Source organism: Syngnathoides biaculeatus, chromosome 13, assembly GCF_019802595.1.
Source record: "Syngnathoides biaculeatus isolate LvHL_M chromosome 13, ASM1980259v1, whole genome shotgun sequence".
NCBI classification, from domain to species: domain Eukaryota; kingdom Metazoa; phylum Chordata; class Actinopteri; order Syngnathiformes; family Syngnathidae; genus Syngnathoides; species Syngnathoides biaculeatus.
In genome coordinates this window covers 5,513,695-5,526,171 of record NC_084652.1, presented here as the reverse complement: position 1 = coordinate 5,526,171, position 12,477 = coordinate 5,513,695, and the positions used below count along the sequence as shown (strand labels likewise).

Below are 12,477 nucleotides of genomic sequence, written 5' to 3'. Positions count from 1 at the left end.
GCCCGTTGACAGCTGGGATAGGGTCCGGCACTCCCCGCGACCCTTGTGAGGGTAAGCGGCTAAGCAAATGGATGGATGGAGCAAGACATGTAGACATTTGATTAAACAATATTCACAGGCATATATTCTTTATCCTCTGCGAAACTCTCTCCATGTACAGCACTGTGTGTCTTTTCATGCACACACCAGAAAGATCTAAAGGAGAAAAATCTGCCCAAAACTTCACTCGCATTCGATTTGAATTATGTTATTACTGTACGTTTTTATGAAGAACAATATATTATATCAGTTTTATACCGAGGAGGAGAATTAAAAAGACTAAACAAGCACTTAGTTGAATAATTTGGCAAAATGACCAAAAAAAAAAGTTTTATTTTGAGCGCAGCAATACTTAATACTCTTATATAAATTCATACATAAAACTCACAAGCAATTCCAGCAGCAGAGCCAAACAGCGTCGGGAGCCAGCTGGTGAAATGCATTCTGGGTTTAGACAATTTTTTTTTTTTTTGGTACCATTTTTTTTCCGCTCCCGAGCAGGTTGCGGTGTCACGGTTGCTACGTGTTGTCAGAAGAAAGTCGAAATATCAATCCATAAATTTAAAAAAAAATCTAAAAGGGCAGTTTTTTTAAGACTTGAATTGACCCCTGCGTACAGGGCACTTAACCACGCCCCCTGAAGTGACGTCACGCCACGTGCGCTGACGTAAGACAAACACTAAAAATGGCCAATACAATACAATACATTCTGAACTGAGACAGACTCAATGCTTCTGATTTCATTCAAATCAACGATATATTATAAATTCTAAATACAATACATTCTTAACTGAGAGAGACGCCATGCTTCTGATTTCATTCAATCATTCACACGGAGCAATGTTATGCTAGCGGAGAACGTCTCATTCATTTATACGAGGCGTGTATTAAAAATCAAATATAGGGCATATCTTCGTGCAAACACAGTCTGGTTAACTTTCGGCCGCGAGCCAGCAAGAAACCGACACGTTTGTGCAGTCCGATCATCGCTAAATATCGCTTGACAAACAATAAGTGTGTCAATCGTTCACACGCAGCGGTGTTATGCTAGCGGAGAACGTCTCATTCATTTATACGAGACATGTATTGAAAATCAAATATAGGGCATACCTTCGTGCAAACATATGTGTTCCGGTTGATATTAGATGGATTTAGTTGATGATGCGGTCTTCCACAGAGTTTGATCCATCGAAGGCATTTTTCGTACTGGGTCTTCGGTTTTGGAAAGGGTACGAATCGAACTCCACCAACTAGCCTTTCAGGATACCTGTCGTCACTATTACAAAGTCCGTGACTACACCTCTTAACCATATTTTTTGTTAAATAACCCAAATACGCGATAAAACGCTAACTGACCCTATACTGGACCATGCAATGTTGTCTGAGAAAATGGCGGGAGCAAAAACGGGCTTTGGTTTATGCAGATCTCTGGCCTCTGATTGGTCAGTGACGCGGATTGCGCAATATCCACGGAGGGGTCAATTGGGACGCAGTACTCACCGAACCGCTTGTAGCCAAAAGACTGCACCTCCTCCTCTTCTGCAAAGTCGTCTGAGGAAGGGGGTTTGTGGGGGGGGGGGGGGGGGGGGGCACAAGGAATAAATGTGATGTTTACGGTAAAGTACACATCGCCGCAGCTGGTGTGCGTTCACTGACCCCTCTGCGACGTTTCTTTGGCGCCCGGTGTTAGTTTCTGTTTCTCAGAAGCATCTCTGCCCCTTGTGCCACTGCCAAAAGTCGTCTTTTTTTTTTTTTTTAATATAAAATTATTTTGAAACTTATCTGCAAGGCACTTGTTATGCAAGACGCTTTTGCTAATATCGCACATGTCCCGTTTACTGGAAAGCATTTTGATTGATTTTTTTTTTTTTGTAAACAAAGTTTAGTGGGTGGAAAAGTGAAGTCATCTGTCATGGCATTTGCATATTTTTTTTTTTCCAGGGGGATTTGGAAATAACACAAATTCTTAGTTTCATAGCAGAGTTGGTTCAATCATTTTTTAATACATCTCAAAAACTGAAACAAGTACAGCAAAAAAATATTTTTTTAAAAAGAGAATTTCCTTCAATAGCTTTTCATATGGCAGCACGATGGAAAGTGTTGGCCTCGCAGTTCTGAGGACTCGGGTTCAATCCCGGACCAGCCTGTGTGGAGTTTGCATGTTCTCCCCGCGCCTGCGTGGGGTTTTCTCTGGGCACTCCGGTTTCCTCCCACATCCCCAAAACATGCGACATTAATTGGACACTCTAAATCACAGGTGTCAAACTCAAGGCCCGGGGGCCCGATCCGGCCCGCCACATGATTTTACGTGGCCCGTGAAGGCAAATCATTGGTGTCAAAGTCTGTGATTCTTGTGAAAATATGTCTTAACATTTCAAATTGTCATATATCATAAATTATAATGTCATAAATTTCATGTGTAAATATGATGAGGCGATTCAGCATAATGGCCCTCTGGGGGAAATCATAACTACAATGTGGCCCGCGACAAAAAATTAGTTTTACACCCCTGCTCTAAATTGACCCAAGGTGTGATTGTGAGTCCGGCTGTTTGTCTCTATGTGCCCTGCGATTGGGTGGCAACCAGTTCAGCTGCCCTACGACAGCTGGGATAGGCTCCAGCACTCCCCGTGACCCTTGTGAGCATAAGCGGCTAAGAAAATGGATGGATGGATAGATTTTCATATTATTCATTTAGTATTATTCTTGCTATTTAATGATTTCTCTGTCTTCATTTTTTAATGACTGCTTGTTACCATAGATAGATCATAGATATGAAACAAGTTCATTTACACAATTCCATCCATCCATTTTCTTTGCCACTTATCCTCACGAGGGTCGCAGGGAGTGCTGGAGCCTATCCCAGCTGTCAACGGGCAGGAGACGGGGTACACCCTGAACTGGTTGCCAGCCAATCGCAGGGCAGATGGAGACAAACGACCAATCGTACTCACAATCACACCGAGGGGCAATTTAGAGTGTCCAATCAATGTTGCGTGTTTTGGGGGTGCGGGAGGAAACCCGAGTGCCCGGAAAAAACATGCAAACTCCACACAGGCTGGTCCGGGATTGAACCCGAGTCCTCCGAACTGCGAGGCCAACGCTTTCCATCTGATCCACTGTGCCGCCTTAAAGAAGTTCATTGACACAAATTCATTTTGTAATTTATTGACTACTCTGTGTCTTAAATTTCCATTTTTTTATGGACATAGACTCTTGTCGCCAGGCAGAATTTGTGGGACTCAATCATAGCTCGACCCCTCCCCCCCCCTCCCCCAGTGACCAACAAAACAATTGACAATAAACCAATTTCATCCCGAGGGAGTTATTTTTTACATTAATTACAATATTATATTTAGTGTAAAACAGAAAAGTGACTACTCCTGATCTTATAGTGTAGTGGAAATAGCTGACAGCATGCATGTCTCACTTTGTCTTTTGTCTCCTTCCCTCCATCCCTCCCTCCCTCCCTCCCTCCCTCCTGCACGCATTAAGTGCGCGTTAAGCGAAAGCAGATGTGAGACGGCAGTTTTTGCCCACGCATTCCACAGGTCATCGCACGCTGCGGCTAAACAAAAGCGCTCCCCCCCCCCCGACGCACTACACACCGTGTACAGGACGAGTTCGATAAACCATCTTACCTTTCATTGTGCCTCTTTGTCGTCCGTCGCTCCCATCCACTCACTGCATTCCTCTGGCTCCCCGAAAAAAAATTTTTTTCACTTTTAAAATTTAGTACAGGAATAACTCCATCACATGAACAGGTCTACGCGCCGCCCCGGCTCGATGCTGCAGAGCTGCAGGACCAGTGCGGTCGAAATCCCGTCGTCGCACTAAAAAAAGCAGAAGAAATGGGGGGGGGGGGGGGGGAGTTTTAGCGGAGGTGTGTGAGGGGAGGAAGGCGACGAAAGTCAAGAGGAGAGCGAGAGCGCGGCGGCGGCGGCAGGAGAGGAAGTGCTGGAAAAGCCTGCGAGGCTGTTTGGAGAAAGGAACCACGTCTTCCCACATCTGGCGGCACCGTCTTGCACGAGCCCCCCCAATCCAGCCCCCCCTTGAGTGTGCGTCCCTCGCAAAACAAAGAACACCATTTTCATTTACTATCAATAACCATCAAATGAGAGAAATATATTCCGTCACTTCCAGATGCAAAAATTTTTTAACTGTAATTACATTGTAATTACATGTATTTGAAAAAATCTAATTTTACAAGCCCCCCTTGTGAGCGTGCCTCGCAAAACAAAGAACACCATTTTCATTTACTATCGATAACCATCAAATGAGAGAAATTAATTGCGTCACTTCCAGATGCAAACATTTAAAAAAAATTGCAATAGCATCATAATTACATGTATTGAAAAATCGAATTATAAAATAGCAGATTGGAAAGACAAAAAGATGATTTTTAGTTTTGGCTTAACGACGAAAATTGTGAATTTTTCATGAAAAAAAAATACCAAAACAGCAGATACTGTAGGTAAAAAAAAATAATCTGTGACTATGTGAATTCGCAAATAGTGAATCCAAAATATGTATCCGTGGCAGCCTGGCTCAATCCCGGTTGTTGAAATAATGTGAACCCAGTATCATAGAAAAAGAAGGCAAAAATGATCACAAAATACAATGTAAAAATTAAAAAACAAAATCAACAGTTAAAAAATAATATTTTTCAGACAGAAAAATATTTATTATATTTAAAAATATGATACAAATGATGGAAATATATGAAAATTAAATGATGATTAAACAATAGAAATCTAGAATGAAAAATCTATTTGAAATATATTCTAAAACATATATATATAATACATACAAATTATTGAAATATATGAAAATTATATGATCATTAAACAATAGAAATCCAGAATGAAAAATCAATTTGATTTGATATATTATAAAACATGACAATTATAAGAGAGAATAATACTGATCAAAGTGGTCAAAATAACACAAAATGTAAAAATATGATACACACAAACAAATGATATAAGACAATATTATAAAATTAATAATGGAATATCCAAATAAACTCATAGTGCACTAACAAATGTGAAAATCAAATAAAAAACAAGAAATAAAAAGGAGTGAAAACATCCATCTATCCATTTTCTTAGCCGCTTATCCTCACAAGGGTCGCAGGGAGTGCCGAAGCCTATCCCAGCTGTTAACGGGCAGGAGGCGGGGGTACATCCAGAACCGGTTGCCAGCCAATCACAGGGCACATTTCGACAGACAACAATCGCACTCGCAATCACACCTACGGGCAATTTAGAGTGTCCGATTAATGTTGCATGTTTTTGGGATGTGGGAGAAAACCGGAGTTCCCGGAAAAAACCCACGCAGGCACGGGGAGAACATGCAAACTCCACACAGGCGGGTCCGGGGTCGAACCTGGGACTCAGAGCTGCGAGGCCAACGCTATTCCACACCCCCCTAACATATTGCGTTTGAAAGGCACTGAAGACAAAAGCGCTGCTTAGCGGCGTGTCGAATACGGGATTAACGGGCATAGACATCGAGCAAAGACGCTAATAGGATCGCGCTCCAAGTGGAAAGAGCACAAATAGACCTGCCACTCAACAAACTGGAGACACACAAAAGCGTTTTGTCTGTCTTGACTTTGTTGAGAGGTAAGTCGGAGTTTTTGTTCCGCTTGCGTTGCGGTTGCATTTCGATTTTAACACCTCACAAATAGGAAAAGTAAATATTGGTGAGCTGCTAAAAGATACAGAAGGAAGATTATCGTAAACGCTTTTTCAAAGTGATAAAAAAAAAAAAAAATACGTATTATTATTGGGAAAATGGTTAAATGTATTTTGATTGTATAATAAATGTAATTATGTTTTAAATTATATCAATGTAAGTACTCTATGTATTTCTGTAACATTTATGCAGGCAAATGCTTCTATTATCTAGAACGTTTGCCTTACAAATAACACAAAGATGACCAATATCAAATCCTTTAAGGAAAAATCTGTGCGCCCCGCGATCGGCTGGCGACCGGTTCAGGGTGTGTCCCGCCTCTCGCCCGCAGTCATCTGAGGTCGGCGACCCCAGTCAGGATACGCGGAAGGGAAAACGGAAAATGAGAATTATTCAAATGTGCAGTTTATTTCATTATAATCAAATGAAGATAACTATATTTATTTAATTGGAATGTTATTTTGTTTTGATATTTTATATGCTAATAATAAAGACAGCATTGATCAAACAACGATAAGTAATACATGAGAAAATTTGTATTTTTGTCAATCATAAAACATTATACAAAGCAATTTTATTCATTGCCAAGAGGAAATTATACATATATATAAAACACATATGTAAAGATAAAAATCACGTATTAATAAATTTAATGTGAATAATTATTTTAAATAAAATGAATAATTCAATATAAATCCTGCAATTGTATCAATATTATTTTCCTGTTGATGTTTTTTTTTTTTTTAATAAATCCTTAAACTGCAGCGCCCCCAAGTGTTGAAATAGAAATCCTGTTCTCTCTTTTGGATCGAAATAAATTCATGTCGATGGAAAATTTCAATTTGTGCGTACGTGCATCTTTTTGGTCAAACTTCAATTTTTATTTATTTATTTTCTCCTTCCAGAGCAAAGAAATGAAGGTGGCGCTGGCTCTGGCCGTTCTGGCCTCGGCGGGCCTCCTTATCAGCTGCGCCCCGGACGACGGAAACGGCTCGGGGGATACTTTAAAAGGTGACTAGTTACACGCAATCAAGCACATGTAGTACGTGCTGCCGATCGGGAGACGACGCGCTCAGCAAACGTGAATCCGTGAACAGAAAATCGGGGAGGGAAAGAAAAAAAAAAAATAGAAGCACATTATACTGAACTTACCCACAAACGCAGTCCGATCGATTCTGGCAGAGTTGTCCGAGGCCGGCGAGAAGGTGGTGGACGAGGAAGTCAAGCGCGCCCTGTACGGCGTCGGCCAGATGCAGGAGGTGATGTGGCGGAACCAGCGCAAGCACGAGCACCTCATGCGGTCTCTGGTACACAGCGGAGACAAGAAAAAGGTCAGCGTCGCAGTGTTGAACTCAATTGAGGAGCTTCATGGAGACTAAGGCAGTGCTTTGCCTCCATCTTGTGGCATCTCGGTGCAAAGCAACTCTGTAGATGCAAGTTGAAGAACTTCATTTAGACAAAAGTAGTGCTTTGCCACCGTCTTTTTCAAATCTCGGTGACCGGACCGATGTTGACGTGAGTTGAAGAGCTTCATTTACACACACACACACACACACAAATCTTTACCACCGTCATGTGGCATCTTGGGAGTCAAGGAAAAACGCTAAGTGAGTTTTAGGAGCTTCCTTTGACAAAAATACCGTAATTCCCGGCCTACAGAGCGCACCTGGTTACAAGCCTCACCCAGTACATTTGTAAAGGAAATACCATTTGGTACATACATACGCTGCACCATGCTAACAACAAAAAAACAAAAAAAAAACATACCGCTAACAGTTGTAAAAGTCACTTCCTCGGCACATATATTCCAACTTTTCCGCTCCAGTGCAGCCTTATGGCCGTTAGAAAAGATGCAAAAATTAGCCGCATAAACCGCAGGGTTGAAAGCTTTTGAAAAAAGTTGCGGCTTATTGGCCAGACGTTACGGTAGTGCTGTGCCGCCATCTGGAGACCTTTTCAAGGGGCCTGGGGGGCTTCGATTACTTGTGGGTTTCTAAAAATGATTTACGGTTCGTGGACTCTCGGGGTTCCGCTGATCCCATTTTGAAAAGAAACCCCTTGGAGAAGTGAAGGAGGCCGAGCGGGGAAACCGAACCGTCGCTCCTCTGTCGCACCAGGGCGCGGCGCAACTGACTCAGGACGTGACGGAGAAGCTGCGGGAGGCCGAGGAGGAGTGCAGGGTCTCCTTGCAGTCGGAGTGGGACGAGTGCAGACCCTGTTTGGAGGACGCCTGTAAAACCTTCTTCACCAACACCTGCCGCAGAGGCTTTGCTGCCTTCCAGAACAAAGTAGGGAAAACTCTTGGGCTGCGTTCAGAACCAGCAACTTGGGAATTCTTTACCCAACAGATTTGGAACAAACTTTTTCCCTTGTTCTCTACCATCCAGGTTGAGAACTTCTTCCGCCGCGTATCGAGACGCTTCAGCTCCAGCGAGCCGCTCGCGGAAGCGGACGACGTGCTGGTAAACCGGGACCCGGACATCCCCGACCCGGAAGTGGCCCGCATCCAGGACGCCTTCGCTCGCCTGAGCCGCAAGGTGGGAACGCTGGTGAACAGCAGCGCGGCCCTGGCCTCCAGGATGAGGGACGGCTTGGACCGAGCCGTCCGCGGGGCCCTCCTGAGCGGTCCGCCGGTGCCGGGGGCCACCCTGGACCCGGCGGACCCGGCCCGCGACTCGGGCTTCCTGCAAGGCGTGGGGCTGGAGGAGGTGCTGGACTCCTTCTTCGACTTTGGCCGCAGCGTGGTGGAGGAGTTTGGGGCGGTGGTGACGCAGGCGTTTGTGGGCCTCAACGAAGCGCAAGCGCGGGACAGGAAGGGAGGTCAGTCGTCACAAAACGTCGGACCGCACTGCATCAATTTAACAATCGTCTTAAACGGAGGTCCCCCTCCCGACGATCAGTCAGCTAAATCGAGGTTCCACTGTATTCCGTAATTCCCGGCCCACAGAGCGCACCTGGTTATAAGCCTCACCCGGTACATTTGTAAAGGAAATACCATTTGGTACATACATACGCCGCAGCTGTGTAAAAGCCGCAATTGCCCACAGTGAAAGAAGAGATATTTACTAAGAAAGACGGTACACAGAGAGTTTAACGCTAGCACCGCACGTTAATGCTAACGCTGCTGTGCTAACAGGGCCGGTTGGAAAAAAAAAAAAAAAAAAAAGACAACATACTAGAAAAAAATCACTGAGACACGGCAGTAACTAGCGCGTTAACAGGGCCGAACCGGTAAAAGTCACTTCCTCGGCACATATATTCCACCGGTCTCACTCTTACCTTTTCCGCTCGAGTGCCCCCTTGCGGCCGTTAGAGAGAGAAAAAAAAAAAAAATGCACAAATTAGCCGCATCACCGCATAAACCGAAGGGTTGAAAGCGTGTGGAAAAAAGTCGCGGCTTATAGGCCGGAAATTAAAAAAATATAATGTAAAAAGTGTAAGATTTCTAGGCGAGGGGTGTCAAACATAAAGCCCGTGAGCCAAAGACGGCCCGCTGGAGGGTAAAAAACAGCCAAGATGATGAATTTGAAAACTCCAGTGGTAGTAAAAAAAAAAAAAAAAAAAAAAAGATAATTTGGAGCATTAATATGATCAGGCCTTCTTATGTAGATTACATTTTAAAGTGCAATATTATCTTGGTATGATCCAAATACCTGCGAAAACTGTGATCAGATATCATCCAACGCAAAACTGTTTTGAAAACTATTTTATATTTCCCCCTGAAATTGGAGCTGAAGGAACCAAGCAATTTCCTTTTCTTTTTATAGATTTTTTTAAACAGTGGAAGGATGCACTAGCCAAAGATAACACCCGTCTGTGTGTCGGATTGCAGAGAAAAGGTTCCCACGCCTCCTGCGTAGCAGGAAGTTGTGCCGAGATCTGCGCAAGCAGTCATCCGAGTGCTGGCAGCTGCAGAGCCAGTGCGAGGCCTGCCAGGGGGCCCTGCTGACCGGTAAAAGCGCCCTGGCCCTCGCCCTCGCCCTCAAACCCACCTCCGCCTCCGTGGTCTGACTGACGTCCTCCCTCTTTTTCAGAGTGTCCCGGCGTCAGGGAGCTGCACGTGGAGCTGGATCAGGTCTCGCAGCTGCTGGGCATGTCCCGGGAGCAGTACGACGAGGTGCTGTCCATCGTGCGGCGCCACGCCGACCAGACGCTGAGCTGGCTGGGCAACATGGCGGCGGAGTTCGCTTGGGTGGCGCGGGCGGGCGCGCAAAACGTCTTCCGCGTCACCAGGGTGAGCTGAGGAGACGTGAGCCAAAGTTCTACTTGAACAGCCACCGGACCGTCACATAGCCATTAAATCTGATTCGGATTCTTGAGCATCCACCACACCTACCATTCACGAACCTAGTAACAGAAATGCAGTGATAAAAAATACACGCAAATGTGCCACTGAGGTGTCATCTGAGTTCCTCTCCGTGTACTTTCTTACCGTAATTCCCGGCCTACAGAGCGCGCCTGGTTATAAGCCTCACCCGGTACATTTGTAAAGGAAATACCATTTGGTACTTACGTACGCCACGGCTGTGTAAAAGCCGCAAGTGCCCACATTGAAACACGAGATATTTACAAAGAAAGACAGTACACAGAAAGAGTGCAACGGTAACACAAGCTAACCCTAGTGCTAGCGCGATGCTAATGCCAGCGCTAGTGCGACGCTAGCGCGATGCTAACGTTAGCACAGCGCTAACAAAATGTACATATCACGTATTAAGTAATATTTTAATAAACAGAACTGTCATATACGTCAAACTATTTTTTTTTAATAGCTGCCTGTCATTTGGAACCCACGAAGCTCTCGTCCTTTGCACCCGTGCAATCCATTTTTCACGACAAACCGTGTCTTTTTGAAAATTATGAAGAATGAATCCGTCCTCCCGAGTGTTCGAAAAATATCCAGCAATACAACGAGCCGGCATTTTGGCTAAAACGAGGGGACAAAAGAGCAACCTTCCCGCAGGTAAAAATGGTATGAACACACCAGGCCGCCTGAGAGCGCGCCTGCCAATGACGTCACTTCCTGCTTCTTCTCCAAAACAAATCCCTCGGGAGGATTTTCATGCCGGGAACGACAAAAAGCCATATGCGCCAAAATTATGTTGTGTGGTGAAAAAACGGGTGGGTCCATTCCGGCTGCCTTTTTTTTTTTTTTTATTTTTTACATTAATAACATACGAAAAAACATGAATTTCATGACAGTGGCACTTTAATGAACCAATTTTAGAAAAAGTTAACACAACTAAAATAATCAGAAACTTGATTATTTAGGGCAAACTAGTCCCTTTCCCACGTCAGACTAAGTGACATTTTTAGGTTCTAATAAACCACTATTAAATTATTTTCCGAGTTAATACATCAGATACCGTAAGTCTTCCTGTATTTACTGAAATTATTTGACAAAATACCTGTTTTGGCAGTCATTTGGTGTAGCTAACAACGTGTCCAGCGCGTCCTTGTTGTCAATTCCTCGTTCTCGCACTCCAGGTGGTGCCAAAGAGTGAAGACCAGAATCTTTCAGCTGCGGACACCCAAGTGGAGGTGAACGTCCTCAACTCACCCCCTTTCGTCTTCTCCGTGCCGGGAGAGCTGGAACTGCGGGACCCGGCCTTCATCCGCTACGTTGCCCAGGAGGCCCTGGAGAAGTACAAAGAGATGATCAGGTAACGGGAATGATGGATAAGAGTATGAAATAAAATGTTTTATTTGTACTTATCTTATATTTGCTGCTTTGCAGGTACAACGAAGATGAGGAGTGAACTGCCAATCGCAGAGCCAGGATTCAAACACTTCACCTGTTGACAGATAGTCATACACAACATGCAGTTTCCATAATATCCCAATGTTACATTTTGATGTTTACAGTAGAAACCTCCAAGATGGCAGCACAGCAAACTCAAATTTTCAAATTAAGACTTTTATTTTTTTTTCCTGTACAAAAATTCTATTAGTCTTCCCCCCCCCCCCCAATCTCTAGTTCAAGTCCTAAATTTAGGAACAATCACATATTAGGTTCTCCACACAATAAAATTCAATTCAAAACGATAAAAAGTTCACATCTTTGTCTGCATCGCTACCTTTTGTACACAACGTCCTCATCATGCGCCGCTGGACAGACGGTTGCAAGGATGGCTAGTGGAAAATTAAAGTTTGGAAAAAAAAAAATAATAATAATAACAGTGGTGTTAAGTGTCATTTTGTGGTAATAACACTAACAAAATCGTATTAAGGATAACAGTGAAATCAAGTTAGTGACCGTTTTTGTGCACAACTGGCTGACAATTTCTAAAGTTTAGTCACAGATTGATTTTTTTCTTTGAAGCTTAGACGTGCGTATGACGACATAAATCCGAATTGTGCGATTCTTACGTTCCACAAATGTCTTGGAAGTTCAAAAACTGACAGAAATGTTGATTCCTGGGAACAGGAAAAAACGATTTCAACGTAAAAATCGGGTGTGACCTTTGCACAATAGCATGACTTGCAGATGTGGAAGCCCTTCAAAATAAAAAAAAATAAACCATTTGTGTGACTGACACAAAAAAAAAAAATCCTTGGTCAGAAAATGTCCATTTCAAAAAATGCATTCAGGCACGATTAAAATAGTGTAAAAATGTGTCAAAAAATAATTGTTTTTATTTACGAGAGTTATGACTAAAACGCAACAAAACAAAAAAAAATTGCAATTACACAAATTTAAATTCTAATCATAGGAAGTAGGCCTGCTTTTCACATTGACGT

At 43.5% G+C, this 12,477-nt stretch overlaps 3 protein-coding genes across 3 annotated transcripts in view; 1 reads left to right on the top strand and 2 right to left on the bottom strand.

Moving 5' to 3' along the window:
• The window catches only part of LOC133511001 (collectin-12-like), a 35,187-nt gene extending 28,155 nt beyond the window's left edge, over positions 1-7,032 (bottom strand). The window contains exons 1-3 of the mRNA XM_061839563.1: positions 6,892-7,032; positions 3,681-3,872; positions 1,540-1,590 (exon numbers count right to left, since the gene is read on the bottom strand). Of these exons, the coding sequence (XP_061695547.1) occupies positions 1,540-1,590; positions 3,681-3,687 (58 nt within the window). The 5' untranslated portion in view covers positions 3,688-3,872; positions 6,892-7,032. The remainder of the gene's footprint in view (positions 1-1,539; positions 1,591-3,680; positions 3,873-6,891) is intronic.
• Positions 6,654-11,566, top strand: clul1 (clusterin-like 1 (retinal)). The gene is made up of 8 exons (XM_061839553.1): positions 6,654-6,750; positions 6,922-7,070; positions 7,857-8,027; positions 8,127-8,559; positions 9,572-9,691; positions 9,774-9,973; positions 11,224-11,399; positions 11,474-11,566. The coding sequence occupies exons 1-8, from the start codon at positions 6,654-6,656 to the stop codon at positions 11,493-11,495; spliced, it is 1,368 nt and encodes a 455-aa protein (XP_061695537.1). The 3' UTR covers positions 11,496-11,566.
• The window catches only part of yes1 (YES proto-oncogene 1, Src family tyrosine kinase), a 192,721-nt gene continuing 191,654 nt past the window's right edge, over positions 11,411-12,477 (bottom strand). The window contains exon 16 of the transcript XR_009797761.1: positions 11,411-11,531. The gene's annotated coding sequence lies outside the window, so the exon portion shown is untranslated. The remainder of the gene's footprint in view (positions 11,532-12,477) is intronic.